This window comes from Hyaena hyaena, unplaced genomic scaffold, assembly GCF_003009895.1.
Source record: "Hyaena hyaena isolate Hyena2069 unplaced genomic scaffold, ASM300989v1 scaffold_334, whole genome shotgun sequence".
Taxonomy (NCBI): Eukaryota; Metazoa; Chordata; class Mammalia; order Carnivora; family Hyaenidae; genus Hyaena; species Hyaena hyaena.
This window is the reverse complement of record NW_024080967.1, coordinates 1,884,024-1,905,102: the sequence shown is the minus strand read 5'-3', so window position 1 is coordinate 1,905,102 and position 21,079 is coordinate 1,884,024. Positions and strand designations below refer to the sequence as shown.

Here is a 21,079-nt window from a genome sequence, read left to right as displayed (position 1 = left end):
ACAGAAAAACTTATTCAGTATATGACCTAAAAGGCAGGATCAAATCCACTGGAAAACAGGTAATGCAATAAGCAAAACTTTGGAGTGAACATAGGGGAAAAACAAAACAACAATTGAAATTGCTCAACCAGGAAACCCATTGCCTTGGCAAGTGCTTAGCAACCTGACAATGGATTGTTCAAGTAGGGCCAACATTGCCATCAAATGGGGGAAAGGAAGATTTATTCTTTGGGTTGGAATTTGGTAGGCTTTCAGAATGTAAAAGCATCGATTTTGGGGTTTGCTTTTAAATTACCTCCTATATTATAAAAGTTAAAACTAAAAATGTTCTAGTAATTTGATTTAATAAAAGGTATTCTAAAATAATTAAGCTTTTTTAGTAAGATTCTGACCTTCATCAGAAGTGTGCAAGGCAATGAGCCATGAGGCCCAGCCCATTATCTGACCATGGCTCTTCCCTCTGACATTGCTGAAGACATGAACCTTGATACAGAATGAGTATGTGTATTACACAGATGGTCATCTTAATTGAAAACAATTTTCTACATTTATTATTCTCATCATCTCACTGAGAAAGTTAGATTCTTGTTGTTACTCAGTTTATTAATAACACAATCCCATAAATACATCTGCAGTAGTTTATTGGTGGCTTGGAAACAAAAGATCCAATTGATTTTTACAATTTTCAAGTTGTGTGATTGACCTCTAGTGGTCAGAATGTGACATATACTGAGAAGAACCCTGACTTCACTTAGTTTTATTGAAAAATTATTTTGATATATAGAATTAGATATTGATATTTTATATGTTATTTTTACTAGAGTAATGCCTTACATATTTTGCAACACATGGATATGCATGAATCTAACTAGTACATAGATGGTTATCATTTATAATCTATGTTTATCGGCTAAGAAACTGATTCATGGAGCAAAATTTGATGAAATGTATGTCTCTACAGATGCCTCATTAATAAAGAGAAGATATTTCATGCACTTGAATATTTGCCTTTCTGTGCCTGAATGAAATTATCAATCATGAGCCCAGAGACACGGAATTATAGGGTGTGAAGAAATACCACACCAAGTGATCTACTTCATCATCTGATTCCACATGGAGCCATACTCATATTGTTTTAGAAGGACATTAGCCCAGTATGCTGTCTGCAGGCCTCATGACCTTTGATACGACATTTGTTTTTCTTTCTCATAGATGGAGAATGAATAATGGGGACATTGATCTGACAAGTGACCGGTACAGTATGGTAGGAGGAAACCTGGTTATCAACAACCCCGACAAGCAGAAAGATGCTGGAATATATTACTGTTTGGCATCAAATAACTATGGGATGGTCAGAAGCACTGAAGCAACCCTGAGCTTTGGATGTAAGTAACTGTAATTTTAACAAGGTTAAGTGTATTCAGGTGATGTAAAAATTAGATGTCATCCTAAGAGTTCAATAAGAAAAATCAGGATGAAAAGAAAATGAGAGAAAAGATCCATACATAAAGTAGGTCTTATATGATCACAGTTAAGACTGCATGGAGAGGGGCACCTGGATGGTTCAGTTGGTTAAGTGTTTGCTTTAGGCTCAGGTCATGATTTCACAATTCTTGAGTTTGAGCCCTGTGTTGGGCTCTATGCTGACAGCTCAGAGCCTAGAGCCTGTTTCAGATTCTGTATCTCCTCCTCTCTCTGCCTCTCCCCCACTCACTATGTCTCTCTCTTTCTCTCTCTCCAAAATAAAGATAAAAATATTTTTAAAAAGACTGTGGAGAAAAAATTTCGAGAGAGAAAAGCATCATGAAACTAAGGCCATGTTCTGAGGGATCCTGAAAAACTTTCTAAAAACTAGCATCAGTGGAAGTGCCAAGCCATATGTTCTCAGTGGGGGTTCTTGGGATCAGCAACCATCTTCAATATTGTAACATAATACTTTGTGTTCTCTAAAGCTCAACTCTACCTGATACAATCTTATTTCACAGTATTTAATTTACTTATTAGGAATACATTACATGAAACTAATTAAATTATTTTAAATTTAAGTTAAAACTTTCCCTTGTGGAGGCAGTTATGAAAAAATGTTTTCAGGAACCTTGTGCTAAACTTAAAGATAGAAAGAAGCTATTCTAGAAGAAAATTGCACATTGAAAGACAGGTTGGACTAGATGATCTCCAGTATGTGATTTTATGAGTCAGCACTTAAATCTTTTGCAAAATGGATGAAAATTATGTTTTTAAATTAAAAACATGTTAATGTTTATGTATTTTTGAGATAGAAACAGAGCATGAGTGGGAGAGAGGCAGAGAGATGGAGAAGGATTCTCTGGTTCCAGGCTCTGAGCTCTCAGCATTGGAGCCCTGCTTGAACTCATAAAACTTGAGATCATGACCTGAGCCAAAGTCAGACACTTAACCAACTGAGCCACCATGTACTCTGAAAATTATATTTCAAGAGGACCTATGTGGCATTGATTACCAGGAGGGAGTGAGCAATCAGCTACATTATTGTGGTCACTGTGGAGGCCTTGCACTGAAGAAAAAGTGACTTAAATATTTTTAAAGGAAAGTTGAGTCAAAGGGAAGAAACATTCTACTTTCTTTAAAAATGGAATGAGAGCAAGTAAAACCAATTTCAAGGTTGGGAGGAAGCATTTAAATGATGGCTTCACATGCAGAGGTTATAGTGACATTGTTATCGTTGTTGAAATGTCAACTAAGTATTTGAGTGTAAGGAGACATTCAAGTGAGGCATCAGGATGAGAGATGTAGATGTGAAGGGCTCTCTGCAAGAAGGTAACAATTAGAATGATGACTTTTCTGAGATGTAAATATATTGAGAGAGGTAAACATTTGATTTTATAATTTAGTATTGCTCACAAACAGGAAGTGGGAGATGAAGCAGGGCTGAAACAGAATGAGCATGAGTAAAACAAATAAAGAACAGAGTATCATGAGAGGCACTTGGGCTCCCCTCAGTCGGTTAAGGGTCCAGCTTCAGCTCAGGTCATGATTTCACAGTCTGTGGGTTTGAGCCCCTATCAGGCTCTGTGCCGACAACTCAGAACCTGGAGCCTACTTCGGATTCTGTGTCTCCCTCTCTCTCTGTCCCTCCCCACTCATGCTCTGTCTCTCTCTGTCTCTCAAAAATGAAGTAATGTTAAAAGTAAAAAAAAAAATAGAATATCATGAAACCAAGCAAAATGTGAATTCTATGTAACAGAAAAGAATGAAGGACATGAGACTAAGGAAAACTCAGAATTTGAAAAGGGGAAAAAGTTGGTGACTAGGATCCTGCCTTTCCTCTTGCAGTCCTCTCCTCAGGAAGAGAAATAGACTTTTCATAGAAGTTTGTGCCCCCAAGTCACTCCTAATGTTACTTATTTGGTAGAGTCCTGGTTTTGCCTTAGACGATTGTATTTCCAGGTAGAAATTACTTACTGAGATTGAAATTACCTACAAGATTCTACCCAAATTTGAAGGAAAGTTTGAGGATATTTGTAATCCTCAGGGTTGTCAGCATGTGTACGTAGGCTGCTACCAATATCCAGTTGCTGGAGTTCACCACAGAAGTCTTAAAAGAGTGTATGCAAATGCCAGTGTGTAAAAACAGAATTGACTTGCATAGGCTCCACCAAAGCTACTGAGAAGAATTATATCCAAAAGTGAGTTAGTAGGTGAAAGATATACTTTAATGAAAATCTCTATTGACTGGAGAGTGAATATTTTCCTTTTTGCTTCCATAATTAGATCTTGACCCTTTCCCACCTGAGGAGCGTCCTGAGGTCAGAGTGAAAGAAGGGAAGGGGATGGTGCTTCTCTGCGATCCTCCGTACCATTTTCCAGGTAAACAAAGTTCCTCTGTGACTGTAAGCATCTGTGCAATGAATGCATACATTTTAATTTTCTTAACAATAATGGTACATTTATGATTAAATAAGACTCAATATTTGCCTAACCTTGTAATGCATCACTTAATAATGGTTATAGACACTTCCCAGGTTCTTTAGTCACTTGGCCCTAAGTGCAAAAGTCTGTGATAATTTTGGTTTATAAAGAACATATATGTTAGACTATGCCCTTATTAATAACATTCTTGTTACATAGGAAAAAACATGATAGAGTTTTTACAAATTATTTTAAAAATAGAATAGTGCAGGGGCGCCTGGGTGGCTCAGTCGGTTAAGCGTCCATCTTCAGCTCAGGTCATGATCTCACGGCTCGTGGGTTCGAGCCCCACATTGGGCTCTGTGCTGACAGCTAGCTCAAAGCCTGGAGCCTGCTTCTGATTCTGTGTCTCCCTCTCTCTCTCTGCCCCTCCCCTGCTCATGCTGTTTCTCTCTCTCTCAGACATAAAACATTAAAAAAAAAAAAAAAATAGAACAGTGCCAAGAAGTGATATAGAGTCAGTCATTTCATTAAAAATATTACATCTACAATATACTGTGAATTATACAAATGCTAGAAAAGGACAAAGATATAATAAATTACCAATCTCTTTAGGACATCTATCTGAAAGAATAACCATCCAATTTAGAAAAGGGTTAAATTAAGTGTCATCTGTAATAAGATTCAGCCTTTGAATAAAGTTTTCTGTAATTTGATATGACTAAAATAAAAGCCACCAAAGTGCTAGTTAAAAGCTGAACACTTTATATACTTTCATTAATTTTCACTTGTTTTATTTATAAAATATCTTCTTGAAATAATATATAAATACTACTTTTAACAATAAAAAACAATGTTTTCTATTCTAAAATCATGTCATAAATTTGTCTTTAAAGACTTTCATAGAGAATATATTCCATTCCAACTATATGTATATAAAATCTGATTGTTTATATATCAAATGTCAGTAATTTTCTAATAAAGCAGGAGAAAGGCTATTAAATGAAAAACATAGGAGGAACATAGAATTCAAAATTATGTAACAATCTTTCTATGAGAGAATAGTCTTTCTCTATGAAGAACTGCTAAAACTATGGGGGAACAAATCCCCTCCTCTTCACAGCATTTCCCACAAACAAAGTAAATGATCATAAATAGCCAATGACTACATTTGACTACATTCAGCACTGGATGGGCTTCATTTAATCACTCATTCATTCAACAAATCTCCTGTGAGTACTTACTATACAATTACACGTGCCAGGCACCGTTTATGCCACAAGAATACCTTTGTGAGTGAAACAGGAAATTCCACCTGCCCTCAGAGATTCGGTACTGGAAGAGACAGCCAACAGGCAAGATCCATAGGCCATAGGTATAGTTTTTCCAAGATTCCATTTGAACTACATTGCTACCTAGATATTGGTAGGTAAGCACCAGGGAGGAAAATTAATACAGGGAAGGGAAAGAGGAAGTGTTAAAGGGATAGCTGAACTTTTATAAGGAATATTGCTGTGAAGGTAACTTTGAATAAAGCCCTGAAGGAAATGAAGAAGCTAACAGTGCAGATGTCTGAGGTAAGAGCATGCCAGGTGGAAGCAACAGCAGGAGCTAGGGGTGAGATGGGACTATGGAGGGGGGCCAAGGAAGTCAAGGTGGCTGATAGAGTGAATGAGGTAGAAGGTAGTAAGAAATTAAATTAGGGAGATACAAGAGCTAGATCACATAGGACCTTATAATTCATAGTGATTACCCTGGCTTTAACTAGAGTGAGATTTACATTGGAGGGCTTGGGCCAGAGGAGTCACATGACATTGCTTAAGCTATGGAAAGATGAGTCAGGCTGTTGTTTTAAGAAAAGACTTAAAGGAAATTCATTTCTAAATCTGTTATTCAAAATAGGAGTACAAAAGAAAAAAGATATAAAGGTACAGTCTGGTTAGCAATCTTCATTTTATTTTTAGAATGCAGTAGGGGAGATGGGTCATGAATTTTGGAATTAACAGACCTAGATTAATACAGGGTCTGATTCTACTTATGAGTCATGAAATTCTAAGCAAAACATTTAACCTCTCTGAGTTTGATTTATTCGATCAGTGAAATAGAAGTAAGAACATTAATAGTCCATAAAATAAGTGAGAGAGATATCATTGCTTAGCACCATGCCTTTATTCACTCAAAAAAAAAAAAAAAATGAAAAGAAAAGAAAAAAGAAAAAGAAAAAAAGAAAAAGGTAGCTTTTTGTGTTTGTCTTGGCTTACATCCAACATTTGTTCCAGAATAGCCTAGGTTAGATTATGCCTTAGCTTACTGCTAGGAAACAACATTTTTGCTTTTGAAGAACTTAATATTTAAGAGACAATATATTTTCTTCCAGATGATCTTAGCTACCGCTGGCTTCTAAATGAATTTCCTGTATTTATCACGATGGATAAACGAAGATTTGTGTCTCAGACAAATGGAAATCTCTACATTGCAAATGTTGAGGCATCAGACAAAGGCAATTATTCCTGCTTTGTATCCAGTCCTTCTATTACAAAGAGTGTGTTCAGCAAATTTATCCCACTCATTCCACTACCTGAACGTAAGTATTTTGTTTTTACAGATTGTCTGCTTATGGAGTGCTTACAATATGAAAAGAAATATCCAGTGGGAAGACTAGTTGGGTGCCCAGTCAGGGCAAACACAAGATATGTAAACAGAAGACTTTGAACGTTTTGGTCATTCCTTAGTTTTTTGGATGGAAATTTACATGCTAAAAGGGCCCTAAGATGGTCCAGGTTAAACTAGTTGCTTCTAGTTCAGAGAATGTGTAGGGTACTGATTCATTAGCCCAATATCCATATATTGGTTACAGTGGGAATCCCTGGCCTCTGCTTTTTTTCTCATGTTCATGCATACATTTTGGTAACCTCATGAAAGAGAACAAATTCTTAGATCAAAACAAGGTATAGTGATTGTAGGATTGGGAAATAAAATACAGTTTTATTATTTTGATACTTTAAGAAACTATTTACATGGAGCAAATAAGCATATGAATTGCCTTTCTGCTATAAGTAAGTAGCATGGGGTATCACTAAGTGACGTCATATTTGATGATCACCTATAGACCTGAATGGTTTTTCCAAGATTCCAATTGAACTACATTCCTTTTTTAATGCATCACTTCCTAAGAGAATCAGACTTCAACATTTTGCTTACTTCACATTGTTTTTAGCATAGTCCTTCTGTTACCACTCACATCAGGGAGTTCAGGCTTCTGAAGAAATACTGGGTATTGTTGTTCACAGACCTAGGTCTGGTTCTTGTCTCTGCTCTAAGTAGGAAATGAGGCAAATGTTATCATATCACTGTAATTGCATTTTTCTACTCAAGATTGTGGTCATGTAGTTGATATTCGATAAATATTTTTTGATTTCTGGCTCTTTTTTTCTCTCCACGATCTTGGGAGATACTTGAGATCTACTACTTTACGGAATCATAAGGAGCCAGCACATGAAAACTTCTATAAGTTCCTTTCCTAACTCTACCCCAGAAGTTCATCTCATCTATTTATTTTTTACTAACATCTCTGAAAGAAGTGTTTCTCTTCCTGTTCTAGTTAATTCCTCCAGTTGCATTGGTTCATTTACCATTTGATTCATTAAGGTCTTCACTATATCACTTATTTCCTACTTTTTTTTTCTGAATCTTTAAACCCTCCCCCATTCCTTTCCATCTGTTATTCTTCTGTATTCAATGCAAACAATCTTGCCAATTTTTTATTTGCTAAAGCCAAAGTAAATTTTTCAGTTCTGATTCTGTATGAACTTTGACACTGTTGGTCTCCTATGCTTCTCTTGAATTCTTCTTTCTTTTCCTAATTTTCCCAACTCCTGCCCTTCCCTTATCTCCCACCTGCCTCTCTGACAAATTCTATGCAGCATCCTTCCCCAGATCTTCCTCCTTCTTATATTTCTCTTTAATCTTCTTTCAGATATTCTTTTTCTTATTCTTTATGCCTTTCAACAGCAGCCTTCTTGAGATGAGTCCATATTCTTGTGTCCGAAACTTTTCTCTTTGTTTAGGACTTAATTCTACCTACCTCCTAGACTTATCATACAGAAGGTTTTTGACAATGTGAAGCTCAAAATGTTCAAGGCAAATTTGTCATCTCATCTCTAAAATTTCTGGTGTTCTTCATCTCATTTGGTAATATTGTCCTATCTCTACTATCTCAGGATAGCATTTTTAATCATCAGCTCCTTTCTTCCACTCATCCTCCAGACAGCTAATCCAGTGGTTTCCAATTAGTATGTAAGCACTTGGGAAGTTTGTGGAAATATGAATCCCATTCACTAGGACTGGGATATGATCTAGGAATTTGTAGGTTCAGCAAGCATCCCAAGAGATTATGCTGAACTGGGTCTTTTATCTACACTTTATGAAAACATTGACTCAAAAGGCAGTCCTGTTGATTCTGCCTCTAAAAGACAGGTTGGATTAATTTTTTTTTTCCTTTTTATTCCCGCTGCTCGAGCCCTCCTCTGTTTGGCCTGAATTAATGACACGGCCTTCCTTAAATCTCTTCTATAATTCTCTGCTCCATGTTCCATTCTTTAAAACTTCCAACATTTTCTACTTAAATCAAAGGTAATATTCATATAAATTCTATTTCCCAAACCTGCTGGCTGTTACCCAGGAAGGAAATTATTCTCAAAATGTTTAATGTCACAGTTTCAAGCCTTCTAGGTGATAGATTCAAGCTCATCTTCAACTACATATATTTTGACATTACTTGAATTCCTAAACTTAAAAAAATTCCCTGCATACTCCTGAAACTTTGTCTTAATATACTGTTTCCTCTAGCCTGAACTGGTCTGGTGAATTTGGCTGCTCTTCATGCCTGAAATTCCCTTCAACAGTAGTCCTTAGCTGCCACACTTTCAGGCCATTTATTTTTGTTTTGGCTTATATTTTCAGTCATTGTGTATGTATTTGTCTCTCTAGTATTAATTAAATGCAAAGTACACACTCATACTGCAATCTTAAACCATGGATTTTGCTTTTCTGAGCCTGTTTCTGCCCCTGTAAGATTAAGGGAATAATGCATCTCTCAGTACAGTTGCGCACAATATATTCAATAAAATAACTATACTGGTAACCAGAGTGATGTCTGAATAAACACTTTTCTTCTTTCCCTCTCTCCTTCCCACTTTTCTTTTTTTTTTAATTAAAAAAAATTTTTTTTTTCCTGAGAGAGAGAGACAGTGTGAACAGGGTCAGAGAGAGACACACACACAGAATCTGAAACAGGCTCCAGGCTCTGAGCTAGCTGTCAGCACAGAGCTCAATGCGGGGCTCAAACCCATGAACCGTGAGATCATGACCTGAGCCAAAGTCGGACACTTAACCGAATGAGTCACCCAGGCACCTCTCCTTTCCGCTTTTCAACTTATTTCCCTTTTACCTTCATCTCTGTATGCATGTCTTTCTTCTTTTCTCCCTCTTTTCTTGCCTGGCCTCTTTCTTTTACATTCTTCTTTCTTCTTGCCATACTGCTCCCTCATTTCCTTTGTTCTTTTTCTTCCTTCCTATGTCCCATTTAGCACCTGGCACAATGGTTTACATATTTTTTGATGCTCTGTAAAGACTTCTTGAATTTTCTTTAGTGAATTGAATCAAATTACTTACGCAGCTTCAGAATGAGTCAATATGACTGGAAATGCTTGGTGAAATTTATGCTATATATGTATTATGCATAAACAAATAAATCTATGCATTGTGATGCAATCAGGTATTTCCCAGAACTTGAGAAATGTCTTCCACTCTGCAGTAATTCTATCAAAATCACAATATTGAAACAAACTCTATTCATTCTGCCTAGTAATGAGTGGATGTTGTATTTTTCTTAATATTAGGAACAACAAAGCCATACCCTGCTGATATTGTAGTTCAATTCAAGGACATTTATGCATTGATGGGCCAAAATGTGACACTAGAGTGTTTTGCCCTTGGCAAGTAAGTATACCTATATTTTTTACTAACATATATAGAAATATATTAATTTCTGTACTGTTTGAGGAAATGATGTAAATGTTTAGCTATAGACAAACAAAGTAATTTACTTTGAAATGTCGTGGACCCTTAGCTTTTGTTATCTCCTATTTAAAGTCCCGTTCCTGATATCCGATGGCGGAAGGTCCTAGAACCAATGCCAAGTACTGCTGAGATAAGCACCTCTGGGGCTGTCCTCAAGATCTTCAATATTCAGCTAGAAGATGAAGGCACATATGAATGTGAGGCTGAGAACAATAGAGGAAAGGATAAACACCAGGCAAGAATTTATGTTCAAGGTAGACATGTTATTTTAATTTTCTGTAAATTGCATCAGTATCTTATTTATAGCCATTTCCATACTTGAAAAGCTAGTATATAATAGTTTAAAAACAGTGATATATATTATATTATGCAAAAAGGCGAAATATTTATCTTGGCTAATGAAGTCACAAATATGGCTTATAGAAGTTATAAACTTCTGTTAACATCATAATAAAACGAATGGATTGATAGTGGTGTTTTTGATAATATTCTGAAAATACAATGAATGTAATTCCTTGTTTTTTCCTAATGCCTTTTTATTTGTGGAAGAAACTATGCATTATTCAGTCTAAGCTGCTGACTTGAACACTCGAGTATGCTTCAAAATCACCCGGAAGGCTTGTTAAAACACAGATTGCTGGTTCCCAGAGTTTCTATGTTGGAAAGTTCTATTTGGGGCCCATGAGTTTGTATTGCTAACAAGTTCCTAAGAGATGCTAATGCTACCAGATCAGGAATCACAGTTTGAGAACCTCCTTTTTTCCAAAAAAGGAACCATTTTTTGATGCCATTTTCTTGGCACAGTGTTTGATTCAGACACATACATATAAACTTATGTTTAGAGGATAGAATGTTGTTTTTCAGGGAATACTTAAAATTTTACAGGCTGAAATCATTTCTATACTGTTGCACAACATAAAACTTAAAAGATCACATAAACGAAGTAAACTAAGTACACAACTAAGTAAATGTCTAAGGCTTCAGTAAGCCCATTCATTTAAAGGATAAGCATACATTGAGTGTCTACTCAGAGGCATACACTGTGACGGGAACAAGTAGAGCTACATAAGAGAAATACTCTGTCATTGAGGGATTCATACTGTTTTCTTCCTATATATAATATCTCCACATTTATACCAGTATACACAAGCAAATGAACATATGCCTCCACACGCGTGTGAGAGTGCACTATGGAAATTTACATAGGATATTGATAAAATGCCTGGTGAGGGATACTTTAGCCACACTGAGAAGATGGATGATAGGAAAAGCTTGAGATGCCCCCAGCCAAACTGTAATATCAGAATGGGGAAGGGGCATGGTGGCCCCTACCCAGACCCCAGGGCCCTGTCTATACAGGGATGAAGTAAGTGCCTCCAATGACTTTGCACGTGAATTCTCACCACCACCATCCCATAGAATTCACCAGATTAGGCTTCTCTCATCACCTGAAAGTTAACACCCACACAGCTCTGCACGTGTCCTGCTCAGTCTCTGTCTCCCCCCCATCCCTAACTTCTGAAACCTTTGCACTATGCTTTCTACAACTCATAGGCTGTTATCATAACAGTCCCCTATATTCTCAACTTCTCTGTAACTTCTATTCTGAACTTCTCACCTTACCTAAAACATGGTTCTCCCTTAAAGATGCTGCTTCCCCTGCAATCCTCTCAGGCAGTGGCTAGTTTTTTTTCCACAGCTCTCATTGCGTTTGACTTGACATATACTTGCTCATCTTTCTCCTTACCCTATTTCTAGACTACCTTCCATCTCTTTTCCTTTAAATGTCCACTTAACTATCTGTCAAGACAAACCCCCTCACTCCTCTAAAGATTTTGCTCTTAGCAGCTCTTACAAACTAGAGCACTACTTTTGACATTCTTAATGACTTTATCAAAATCAACTTAGACTATGATTATCTGTTAGTAGTTTTGCCTCTCAGTTCTATTGAACTCCTCTTCCCTAATGATCTTGTCCATCAACCTACCTGAGCACCCCATTCCCATGGCCACATGTCAGACCTCAATGTTACAAAAAAGTACAACCCCTTTATTATTTTAATGTTTATTTATTTGTTTTGAGAGGGGTGTGGGTGCAGAGAGGGAGAGAGAGTGAGAGAATCTCAAGCAGGCTCTAAATTCAGCATGGACCTGATGTGGGGCACAATCTCATGATCAACTGTGAGATCATGACCTGAGCCAAAATCCAGAGTTGGACACTTAAGGGACACCTGGGTGGCTCAGTCACTTAAAACTCCGACTTCAGCTCAGGTCATGATCTCACAGTTCATGGGTTCAAGCCCCATGTTGGGCTCTGTGCTGGCAGTTAGCTCAGAGCCTGGAGCCTGCTTCGAATTCTGTGTCTCCCTCTCTCTCTGACCCTCCTCTGCTCACGTTGTTTTTCTCTCTCTCTCTCTCTCTCTCTCAGAAATAAATAAAAAATTTAAAAATTTTTTAAAAGAGTTGGACACTTAAGAGACTGAGCCATCCAAGCGCCCCTCAAAAATTATAATCCCTTTATAATCTCAATTTCACACATTTCTCTCAAACCACTACCTCCTATCTTTCTAGTTCAGTCTTTCTAATATGCTTTGACTCTACCAGGAACTATAATCAATTAATGTAACAATGATTTATCATTCTTTCACTTCCCCTGACCTCCACCCATCTCTTCCCTAAATCTGTGACTATTCATTACTGTTCCTCTTCACTCTTCCACAACGCACTCACCACTCTTACTTTGTCTTACTGCCTTTATAAAAGGCTAACCCTGGAAAAATCTAGGTCTCTGCCTATCAGTGCCTGAACCCAGGGGCTTGAACGTGACTTGAGATAAACATCACCATGCTGATAAGATCATTTTGAATTATTCATCACTAACTTCAAGTGGACCCTTAGTGTTGCCTGGCAATTATACTATAGCTCCACAGGCCCATTTACTCTCTGTCTCATAGATGACCTACTAGTGCCTTCACATTTCCTTCAAATCCTAACGCCTCCTCCTTCAGCCTTACTCTCAGCTGATAACTTGGCTTCTTCTTTCACAGAGAAAATGAAAGATCAAGTTAGAACTTCCCCAAGCTCCCACCCCACATCTATCCAATACTGGTATCTTTACCCACATCTCTTATTGCTCTGGGTTCAGCTGCTATCTGAGGTCAACACCTCCACTCTGTGCTTGATTCTACCCTCCTACTTACTCAAAGCTGTTGTTCCCTCTCCATTCAGCAGAAGTAATCATTTTTCTTCAGTGGATCATGCCCATTAGTGTATAGTGGCTCTTATTTCTGATTTCCTTAAAATCTTTTTAACTCTGGCTGCTACCCCATCTCCCTTCTTCTTGTCTCCCCTAAAAGGTAATAAAGATCTTGACAGATTTGTCTATACTTACGTTGTCTTCAATTTTTCTTCTTTTTAAAATGCACTCTGATTTGACTTTCATACCTTCCTCTCTGCTGGAATCTCTCTTGTCATGATCACCAGTGATGTCATGTTGCTGAAGCCAGTGGCCACTTTGCAGCTATGTCTTACCTGACCCGGCAGCAGCCGTCTCCCCTGTTGATTGTGGGCTCATCCATTGTCCACTCTCTGTGCTTGGCATCTGGAACCCACACTTGGCTAACATCCTCGTACACCACTTGCATTCTCCTCCTCAATTCATCTGCCTTTCAAACATGGGAGCAATCAGGGTTTGTCTCTGAAAGTCTTCTCTATTTCGATTACAACCTTGGTGATTTCATCGATGATCATGGCTTTAATTAGGCTCTATACCTGAAAATTCTGACCCAGATACTTTCCTGAAACTCTAGATTTGTATATTCCGTACCCCAACAAAATTCACTTGATAAATTTCAAGTATACATGAGTGGCCTGAAGAGAGGAAAATTCTGCATAGACTCTTACACTATATTTTTTAAACAAAGCTGTCATTCTACCAGGTTTCTAGTGCTTATAGATTTGTTTTTATTCAACATAGTAAGAAAGCTACAATCTAGGTTCTTAGCAGAGTAAGTTCTAAACTGTCTAATATCTAATTTCTTAGAAGAATCAAGGTGACAGCAGACATTTATAAGGGAATTTTATTAAGAGCACTATTATTGTTCCTTTACTAATGAACCACACTCAGTAATGAAGCACACTCAGTTGTAATCTTTTGGTGTAATCAAACAACCATAAGTTTTCATAATTAAATCATAGATAGAATGCGTCAAACGGATTCAATGATTTATTCTTCTCATTGTATTTTTTAACGTGATATATTATGTGTTAGAGGCCATGGAATGAAGGGTTCTTATATTCCTGTTTTATGTTTTGCCAAGATTGTCTACAAAATAAAACCTCTCTCAATTAACATTCTTATTAATATTTAATTTTTATAACTGTCTACATATGTTACCAAAATGTAATGATAAGTGAAAATATACTAAATCAGACTATTGTACTATAAATACACACATATAATCTTGATGGGGTTCAGTGAGATCCAAAAATTTTTTATGTTCTTTTTTATTTATTTGCATTAAATACTTTCTATGTGTATATTATTTTATCATAAAATTAAAATATCAATGTTTTCTTTTTAAAAGAAAATAAAATGCTACCCTCCACTCACAATTCTTTCTTCCTATCTCCTTCTTTATTTTATAGGAGTTTATTTACCTACATTTTATTTATTTATTTATTTTAATGTTTATTTATTTTTGAGAATGAGAGAGGGAGCACAAGTGGGGGAGGGGCTGACAGGAAAGGGGACTCAAAATCTGAAGGATGCTTTGTGCTGATAGCGGAGAGTCTGATTCAGGGCTTGAATTCAGGAACCATGAGACCATGACCTGAGCCGAAGTCAGACACGTAACTGACTTAGCCACCCAGACACCTCTACGTACATTTATTTATAATTTAAAAAATTTTAATATTTATTTATTTTTGAGAGAAAGACAGAGAGTAAGCAGGAGAGGGGCAGAGAGAGAGGGAGACGCAATTTGAAGCTGGCTCTAGGCTCTGAGCTGCCAGCACAGAGCCTGATGTAAGGCTTGAACTCACAAACCACGAGATCATGACCTGAGCCAAAGTTGGACACTTAACCAACTGAGCCACCCATGTACCCCAAAACATTGTTTTAAAATGTTGCAGGCAAAAGATTTTAAATTTTCTTAATGTTTATTCATTTTTGAGAGAGACAGACAGACAGAGACAGAGTGTGAGGGGGGAGGAGCAGAGAGAGAGAAAGACACAGAGTCTGAAGCAGGCTCCAGACTCCGAGCTCTGAGCTGTCAGCCCAGTGCCTGATAATGGAGCTTGAACTCACAATCTGTAGGATCATGAACTGAGCAAAAGGCAGATGGCCAACCAACTGAGTCACCCAGGTGCCCAAGACATAAGATTTTAAAACCCTGTCATTTTGAAAGATTTAAGTTATAAGAAAACGATAAATTACTGTAGAGTTATTCATGATTTAGCTTTCTAACAAAACACAGCTCACAAATAGAAAAATAATTTTGAATTGAATTATAGTTACTTCATATTATAACAATGTAGGATAAAGTTTACCTGAGGACCTATGGGGATGCAATTTCAATGGCTCTAACACTCATTTTATGGCATATACAATATCTGATCTATTCTCCAGAAGGTCAATTAAATGTGATTTGTATTCTTGAAATAATTGTGAGTGTTGAGATTTGAGTCTGAAACTTAGAATGTTATTTACTTTTCAGCGTTTCCTGAGTGGGTAGAACATATCAACGACACAGAGGTGGATATAGGCAGTGACCTCTATTGGCCTTGTGTGGCCACAGGGAAGCCCATCCCCACAATCCGATGGCTGAAAAATGGATACGCGGTATGTGCTTAAGTGTTTTTCAGTTCTTGAGTCCCTACTCAGGCACCATTTCCAGTGGTCCTGGAATAAAGATAGCAAGAGAATCAATAGAGTAAGGGTATCTGGGCCCTAAAATTAAAAAGTCTTCTAAAAAAGGCAAACAAGGAAATGAACAATAAAGTATCTTCTTTCAGTTTAAACAACTTTTCTGCAATCTTATGTCCACCTTCTCTCTCTCTCTCTCTCCTTATTTTTCCCTTTGTTCCACATTTTATCCTTCTTCCTATTTTCCGTCTCTGCTACCTGATATTGTCCTCTTTTTTTTGGCCACTATTTCCCTGACCCCACAGAAACAGAGGTAAGAAGGAGGGTTCTACCTTTAGCCCTGGGGAGAAGTAGCGGCAGTGGGCCCTTCTGTACCTTCCCTCTGTAATCTCCCGGCTGGGCCAAGCTCTGTAGGAGAATAGAACAAGAGCCACTGGGCATGGTAAGTGGGTTTTAAACCCTACCCTCTCCCCAGTTCACAGTGGGGGCAAAATATTGGATCTAAAGGAAAAGGCAACCCAGCCCAGATCTAAATAAAAGCACTTCTCTTAAAGCTTATCAAGGAAATGCATTTTACTTTGTGTTCTTTTCAGTATCATAAAGGGGAGTTGAGACTGTATGATGTGACTTTTGAAAATGCTGGCATGTACCAGTGCATAGCTGAAAACACACATGGAGCCATATACGCAAATGCGGAGTTGAAGATCTTGGGTCAGTATCGTTTCTGGTTTCTGTTAACATTCAGCAAGAAAGCAGCACAGTATCTGATGATCATTAGGGTTTCTGTAGATCACATTTCATTATATCTTGGATCGCTAAAGTTAACAACTTTGAAATGTGGTTTGGAACAGGATGATACTGTTTTATTTTCCTTCTTTCACTACAGAGCAGTAAATACATTTGAGGCAACATGGAGTACGATCGTTTAAAAAAATGTTTTCTAGGTAAAGCAAACTTTATGCATGCCAGATTTTACAGGTCTTGTTCTCTTCTATGTGTGGACTGTCAAATACTTCCTGAAAATCCCATTGTGATGATTGATGGTTCCACAGTGCACCTGACCCAGTCTCAGATGGATCTGGAGCACTTGCTAGTTTTAGCAGTCTTTGGATCTCATGCCCTACAATTGACATTTAAAATTTTCAGGACATTCCTCAATCTCTTTTACTCCACCCTGAGTCTGACTTTGGTATTGCTTTCTTACTCTGCCATGAAAATTGAAACCCTTTGATATAAAAATATTTCAATTCCCCATCCACATTCAAAAGTACCTTAATCTTAACTACATTTGCCCTTTCATATTCTTCATCCAGAGAAGTATCTCTCCTCTCTAAAACAGGCATACCTCGTCTCGTATTATTGCATATCACAGATACTGCATTTTTTACAAATTGAAGGGTTTTTTTGCAACCCTGCAGCAAGCAGGCATATTTCCAACAGCATTTGCTTACTTTGTGTCTCTGTATTATATTTTGATAATTTCACAATATTTCAAACTTTTTCACTAGTATTATATTTGGGATGTTTATCTGTGGTCAGTGGTCTTTGATACTGCTATTGAAACTGTTTTCAGGCACCATGAACCACGCCCATATAAGACGGCGAACCTAATTGATAAATGTCTGTGTTCTGACTGCCCACATTCCTTCATCTCGAGCCTCCCTATTCTCTGAGACACAGCAATATTGAAATGAGGCCAATTAATAAGCCTACAATGGCCTCTGAATGTTCAAAAGAAAGGAAGAGTCAGACGTCTCTCATACAAAAGCTAGAAATGATTAAGCTTAGTGAGGAAGGAATGTCTAAGGCTGAAACAGGCTGAAGGCTAAGCCTCTTGAGCTAACCAGTTAGCCTAGTTGTGCATGCAAAGGAAAAGTTCTTGTAATTAAAAGTGCTCTTCTAGTGAGCATGTGAATGGTAAGAAAGCAAAACAGCCTTATTGCTGATTTGAAAAAGTTTTAGTGGTCTTGCACTTGTGGGGATGAGCACTGGGTGTTATATGGAAACCAACTTGACAATAAACTATTCGTAAAAAAAAAAAAAAAAAAAAAGTTTTAGTGGTCTTGAATAGAAGATCAGATCAGCCACCACATTCCCTTAAGCCAGAGCCTAATCCAGAGCAAGGCTTTAACTCTCTTCTATTCTGTGAAGACCGAATGAGGGGAGGAAACTGCAGAAGAAAAAAGCTTAAAGCTAGCTCAGGTTGGTTCATGAGGTTTATGGAAAGAAGCCATCTTCATAACATCAAAGTGCAAAGTAAGACAGCAAGTGTTGATGTAGACACTGCAGCATGCTATCCAGCAGATCTAACTAAGATAATTAATGAGGGTGGTTACACTAAACAACAGATATTCAATGCAGATAAAATAGCCTTATAGTGGAAGAAGATGCCATCTAAGACTTTTAGAGTAGAGAAGAGAGGAAATGGCTTCACAGCTGACTTTTTTGTTTGGTGCTAAGGTGGCTGGTGACTTTCAGTTGAAGCCAATGCACATTTGCCATTCTGAGAATCCTACAGCCCTTAAGAATTATACTAAATCTGTCTGTGCTCTGTAAATGGAACAACAAAGCCTGGATGACAGCACATCTGTTGACAACATGGTTTACTGAATATTTTAAGCCCTCTGTTGAAAACTACTTATCAGGAAAAAAAAAAAAATGATTTCTTTCAAAATACTACTGCTCCTTGACAACACTCCTGGTCACCAAGAACTCTGATGGAGGTATATGCGAAATCAATGTTTTCATGCTTGCTAATACAACATGCATTCTGAGGCCCTTGGATCAAGGAGCAATTTTGACTTTCAAATTTTATTACTTAAGAACTACATTTCATAAGGCTCTAGGTGTCACAGATGGTGATTTCTCTGATGCATCTTGGCAAAGTGGATTTCAGAACTTCTGAAAAGGATTCACTCTTCTGAATACAATTAAGAACTTTCATGATTCATGGGAAGATGCAAAATATGAACGGGCAGGAGATTGGATGAAATTGATTCTAACCCTCAGGGATGACTTTGTGGAGCTCAAGACTTCAGTGGAGGAAGTAGCTGTAGATGTGGTGGAGGTAGAAAGAGAACTAGAATTAGAAGTGGTGCCTGAGGATTTGACTGAATTGCTGTAATCTCGTGATAAATCTTGAGCAGATGAAGAATTGCTTCTTACGGATAAGCAAATAAGGTAGTTTCTTGAGGTGGAATCTACTCCTGGTGAAGATTGCTGAAATGACAACAAAGGATTTCAAATATTACATCAACTTAGCTGATAAAGCATGGCTGGGTTGAGAGGATTTGCTCCCATTTTGAAAGACGATCAGTTCTGAGTTAAATGCTATCTAATGGCATTGCATGCCACAGAGAAATCTTTCATGAGAGGAAGAATCAATCGATGGGGCAAGCTTCATTGTCTTTTTTCAGAAATTTCTGCAGACACCTCAGTCTTCAGCAACCATTACCCTGATCAGTCAGCAGCCATCAACATGGAGGCAAGACCCTCCACCAGCAAAAAGACTATGACTCGCTGAAAGCTCATATTATGGTTAGCATTTTTTAACAATAAATTAGTTTTAAATTAAGGTATGTATGTTGTTTATTTTTAGACATAATGCCATTGCACAGTTAATAGACTATAATATAGCATAAACATAACTGTTATATGCACTAGGAAACCAAAAATTCATTTGACTTGCTTGCTTTATTGGGGTGGTCTGGAACCTAACCTGCAGTATCTCTGAGGTATGCCTATAATCCCACCTCTGCCCTATATTCATTTCTTTTCACTCACCCTGTACTTGATGTGAACAGATATGTCTTCTCCCTGTGCGTATGTGTGTTCATATCTTTCATGCTGCTTCTTCTTTTAATCATATTTTATTCTTAAATTCTCTGCTTCTTTGGCTTTGGTAACTCCATGCTTTCATACCTCCCAGATTTATTTCTTCTTGATCACTTTTACTTTTCCCTTTTTACCCCTTCCTCTGCTCAATTAGAAATCTTGCTCTCAGATTCCATTCCTATGGTTTCATTCTATTCTCTTCCCCACTTTTTTTCTCATATTCTATATTATTATTCCTAACTTATTATTTTCAAATTTTTAGAAATCCTGGATAATTTCTTCTTCTTCCATTAACTATCGCTGATTCCTTTTACCACTGGCTCAGGTTTTTATCCTCAGCTTCAAGCTCAATATAAAGCTTCCTAATAGGAATGTTCATCTGGTATCCTCAGAGATAACCCAAACTTAGTGTGTCTGAAGCTATAATCATTATCTCTCACCCTCCTTATCCTGAAAAACTCTGTTCTATAGAATGACATAATTCACAACATCTTTTCTATCACATCTACTAAATTTCTCAATGTTACCCCATAAATCTCACATTCTCCTTACTTTCATTACAACTACTTTAATTAAGGTCTTACTATAATATGTCCTTTTCATTTTATTTGAATTAGCTGTCATCAGCTTTAGTCATGTTATAAGTAATGAATCTAGATATAGCTAGGCTCTCTTTTTTACAACTGACTACCAAAAAGATAAACCAGTGGCTATAACGTATGGCCTATTTTATTATTGCTACACCAAAGGGAAATTCTTTAAAATATTGCTATCTGTATAAATTGAATGACACTAAAAGAATATGTAAGAATATGAAAAGCTAACTTTAAAAAGAGTTGAGGCCGTCTTAATTTTAATTTTCCCTGTCTCTTATTATAATGCTGATGATCATATTCCACTTATTCCCTCCAAGGTAAAAATTCTTTGCTGATACGTTTCATCTAGTCTATTTGGGTATCAAACAAACATTCAGGCTCAGGCTTCCTACCATATTACTTTTGTATAACGTACAATAAAATTGTTTTGACTCTTATACAAGATATGAGGTGACTTTGAATGTTTTTCCAAATGTTAGCTTTCTATTTTTTATTAAAATTTATTTATAGTCCTATGTTACAAAATAATATGAAAATTCAACAGCTCAGACTGAAAGGTCTCTCCATATTCTAGCACAAAATATTTCATTACTTAAATGCCTATTATTAAACAAACCATTTGAGCATTTCAGCGTTAGGGTAATGTTTCTGGGCATCTTTATATTTCTTTGAATCAATTTTTGTTTATTACCATTAGAAACAATGCTTCTCTCTGTATATTCCTTTGGTATCAGTAATTCATTTATTCATCCACCAAATATTTTTTTGGAACTTGTTCTACAGCAGATACTATTCTTTTTAATAGGCATAGTAAA

General features: G+C 37.1%; 1 protein-coding gene across 2 annotated transcripts in view; it reads left to right on the top strand.

The window, feature by feature from the left end:
• The window catches only part of CNTN1 (contactin 1), a 174,141-nt gene that overhangs the window by 14,995 nt on the left and 138,067 nt on the right, over positions 1-21,079 (top strand). For both annotated transcript variants that reach the window (XM_039249355.1, XM_039249357.1), the window contains exons 4-10: positions 1,213-1,385; positions 3,751-3,846; positions 6,266-6,472; positions 9,789-9,888; positions 10,042-10,223; positions 15,686-15,810; positions 16,428-16,545. In XM_039249355.1, the coding sequence (XP_039105286.1) occupies positions 1,213-1,385; positions 3,751-3,846; positions 6,266-6,472; positions 9,789-9,888; positions 10,042-10,223; positions 15,686-15,810; positions 16,428-16,545 (1,001 nt within the window). The remainder of the gene's footprint in view (positions 1-1,212; positions 1,386-3,750; positions 3,847-6,265; positions 6,473-9,788; positions 9,889-10,041; positions 10,224-15,685; positions 15,811-16,427; positions 16,546-21,079) is intronic.